The 2,812-nt window shown below is 38.1% G+C and overlaps 1 protein-coding gene across 1 annotated transcript; it reads left to right on the top strand.

Moving 5' to 3' along the window:
• Positions 1-835: 835 nt before the first annotated feature.
• LOC136824107 (uncharacterized) lies at positions 836-2,567 on the top strand. Its single transcript, XM_067080270.1, has 2 exons — positions 836-1,547; positions 1,666-2,567. The coding sequence occupies exons 1-2, from the start codon at positions 836-838 to the stop codon at positions 2,565-2,567; spliced, it is 1,614 nt and encodes a 537-aa protein (XP_066936371.1).
• The last annotated feature ends 245 nt before the right edge of the window (positions 2,568-2,812 follow it).

The following is a 2,812-nucleotide window of genomic DNA, read 5'->3' as shown; positions in this document are numbered from 1 at the left end:
AGCATACCGAATGTGATGATAACAATATGGCTGGATATAAAATTACACCAATCAGAAGCTCGTGGATCTCTGAGAAGGTAGTTTTAGAGCGATGTGTTTTATTATATGTAACCATCATATAACATTACAAACATTACAATATGTAATATATATACCTGTTATACGTATAATATGGTTTCAAATATTTTCTGGTCTGCGTTATACACGGCGCAAACTGCAAAAGATCGCTAAAAGCACATGGTTAAATTTTGATGTTTGAAATGGTTTTATATGAAATTGCTTGAGAATTATGTTTTTGATAATTCTTTGTGTTTTCCAAGCATTTTCCTCTGCAGTGACATTGATTAGAGTCAACCTGTCATCACTGACCTGTGACCTGTAACCTGTGACTTTTAACCTGCGGTTTACACAAACCGTACTTTTGTTGAATTGAAATATAACACATTTATTAATAAAAAACGAGACAAACTTGCAAAAGTAAACAGAAAATTCCTTATTTCTAAGCGTTCCTTCTTGTAAAACCGCCCATAAATTTTGAATATTTTTAGATATACATGATTGACAACCTTCAACCTATCACATACAAAAAATTTAAAACAGCTCCTACTAACTTTAAACATTGAGATATTTGTGAGAGACTTTCAATTAAAACCACCCTAAATTCACAAAAAAATTGCTTGGAAAAGTATAACCGATTAAAGTACAAAGTTTTCTGACCTAAATACAAGACAACGAGTATAACTGAAGATCTAACACCAGATGAAAGAAAGAACGTAAGGGAACTATCGTTCAAAGCTAAAACTAGAAATGAGAATGATAACTCTGATATCTATAAATGGAGAGTTCGAGGGGACTCAAAAAACGGATTCGACATCATCAAGGTCAAAATCAGATCCCAAACAAAGAAGACAGACACGAAGAATGTAGTATTCGCCAAGAATCTTGCTCAAACGAAAACAATCGGAGAACAATAATTCAAGAAAACCATAACGTAAATCAAGTAGATGATGTTGAAATAAAGATAAACGAAATCAGGATCTTTTATTGCAACGCCGACACGCTAACACCTGAGAAGAAGCGACAACTGGTGCTTGATGTAGAGAAACATCATCCCCACATCATTGCGATATGTGAGGTGAAACCAAAGCACGATGGACTGCGAGAGCTACACGAACACGAGCTTAAACATTATAAATGTGTCAGTCATACGAACATGACCACTGGCATCGGTCGCGGGATAATTATTCTTGCTCATTCATCGATCAAACATTTGGTCACCGATGTCAACCAATCAATGAACCAAGTCAATTTCAATGAAGTATCCACAATCGAAATTCGTCTATCCGGAAACGATCTCCTGGTCTTCTCCTGTATCTATCGCTCCCCTACGAACAATGACACGTCAGCTGAAAATAACAACAACAAGTTGAATCATCTAATCAAAGATATCGCTTCAAACAACAAATACTCTCATAAATGCTTTGTCGGGGACTTTAACTTCCCAACAATCAATTGGAAAAATTGGACGACGCCACATCTCGAGGAAAGTAAAGAAGAAAAATTTCTTGATGCCCTTCGCGACTCCTTTCTCCACCAAAGTGTAGAAGAAACCAACCAGGTGCCGTGGGACTGACGACCCATCTTTAGTCGATCTCATTCTAACAGGTGAAGCTAACCAAGCTCTATGTCTAGAGTATCTCAGTCCTTTGTGTTTAAGCGATCATAGTTGCTTGACCTTCACTATCAAATGTGATGCTGTATTGAAACCTAAATCAGAAAGATACAAGTACGAGGACGCAGACTTTGAAGCAATGAAACAAGATCTCAACTCTGATGATTGGTACAAGCAATTCCCGGAGATGGCTGATTCTAAGTCAACCGAGGAGCTTTGGCAGCTTTTCCGAAAGAAGATTTTGGATATACGAAACCGTTTTGTACCCATAAAGATCATCGGTGGTCAAAACTGGAGGAAGAAAGGTAAAATACCTATTGGAGTTCAACTTCGGAAAGAAATAGCAGAGAAGAGACGCCTCCATCGGAAATGGATGAAATCATCGCCCGAAGAAAAAGAATACAATCGAGCAAAATACACCCCTGTAAGAAACAGAGTGAGCAAATTGATGAAGCAAGCTCACAGGAACTACGAACAAAGAATTTGTGATAACGCAAAGACCAAACCGAAGATCTTCTGGTCACATGTGCGTAACAAGATGAAATCTTCTAGTACAGTTTCATCACTACTTGAATCACCAAATGTCAAAACCTCGTTAAAGCATGAAGATCACGAAAAAGCTAATATACTTCAACGACAGTTCTGCAGTGTATTCACAAAAGAAGCAGTAGGTGAGCTTCCTGCATTTGAAAAGAGAACTGATTCATCCATCAGAGATATTCATATCTCTGAGGAGATGGTACAGAATCGATTGAAAGAGCTCAACCATAATAAGTCATTCGGTCCAGACGAAATACACCCTAGGATACTAGCGGAATTATCTGACTATCTGTCTCTACCCTTGGCTGTAATCATGAACAAATCTTTAGTTGAAGGCTCATTACTATCTGGATAAATGTTATGAGAGCATCTCTAAAGGAAACGTTGTTGATAGTGTCTACTTCGATTTTGCGAAGGCTTTCGACACTGTACCCCACCGTCGACTATGCAAGAAACTATCAGCATATGGCATCAACGGTTCAATCTTAAAATGGATAACGTCATTTCTAACAGGTCGAACTCAATCAGTAAAAGTGAACCAGTCCTTCTCGACTACAGACCCTGTAGTGAGTGGTATTCCACAGGGTAGTGTACTGGGAC

The sequence above is a fragment of the Clytia hemisphaerica genome, unplaced genomic scaffold (genome assembly GCF_902728285.1).
Source record: "Clytia hemisphaerica strain Z4C2 unplaced genomic scaffold, Clytia hemisphaerica genome assembly, whole genome shotgun sequence".
Lineage (NCBI taxonomy): Eukaryota > Metazoa > Cnidaria > Hydrozoa > Leptothecata > Clytiidae > Clytia > Clytia hemisphaerica.
The sequence above is the reverse complement of the archived record's forward strand: the minus strand, read 5'-3'. Positions and strand labels throughout refer to the sequence as shown.

Excerpts from the sequence above, each read along its gene's own strand:
- LOC136824107 (XM_067080270.1), top strand. The coding sequence starts at position 836 with ATGGAGAGTTCGAGGGGACTCAAAAAACGGATTCGACATCATCAAGGT. Across the intron at positions 1,548-1,665 it reads GACGCCACATCTCGAGGAAA|GTGAAGCTAACCAAGCTCTA; the intron begins GTAAAGAAGAAA and ends TCATTCTAACAG.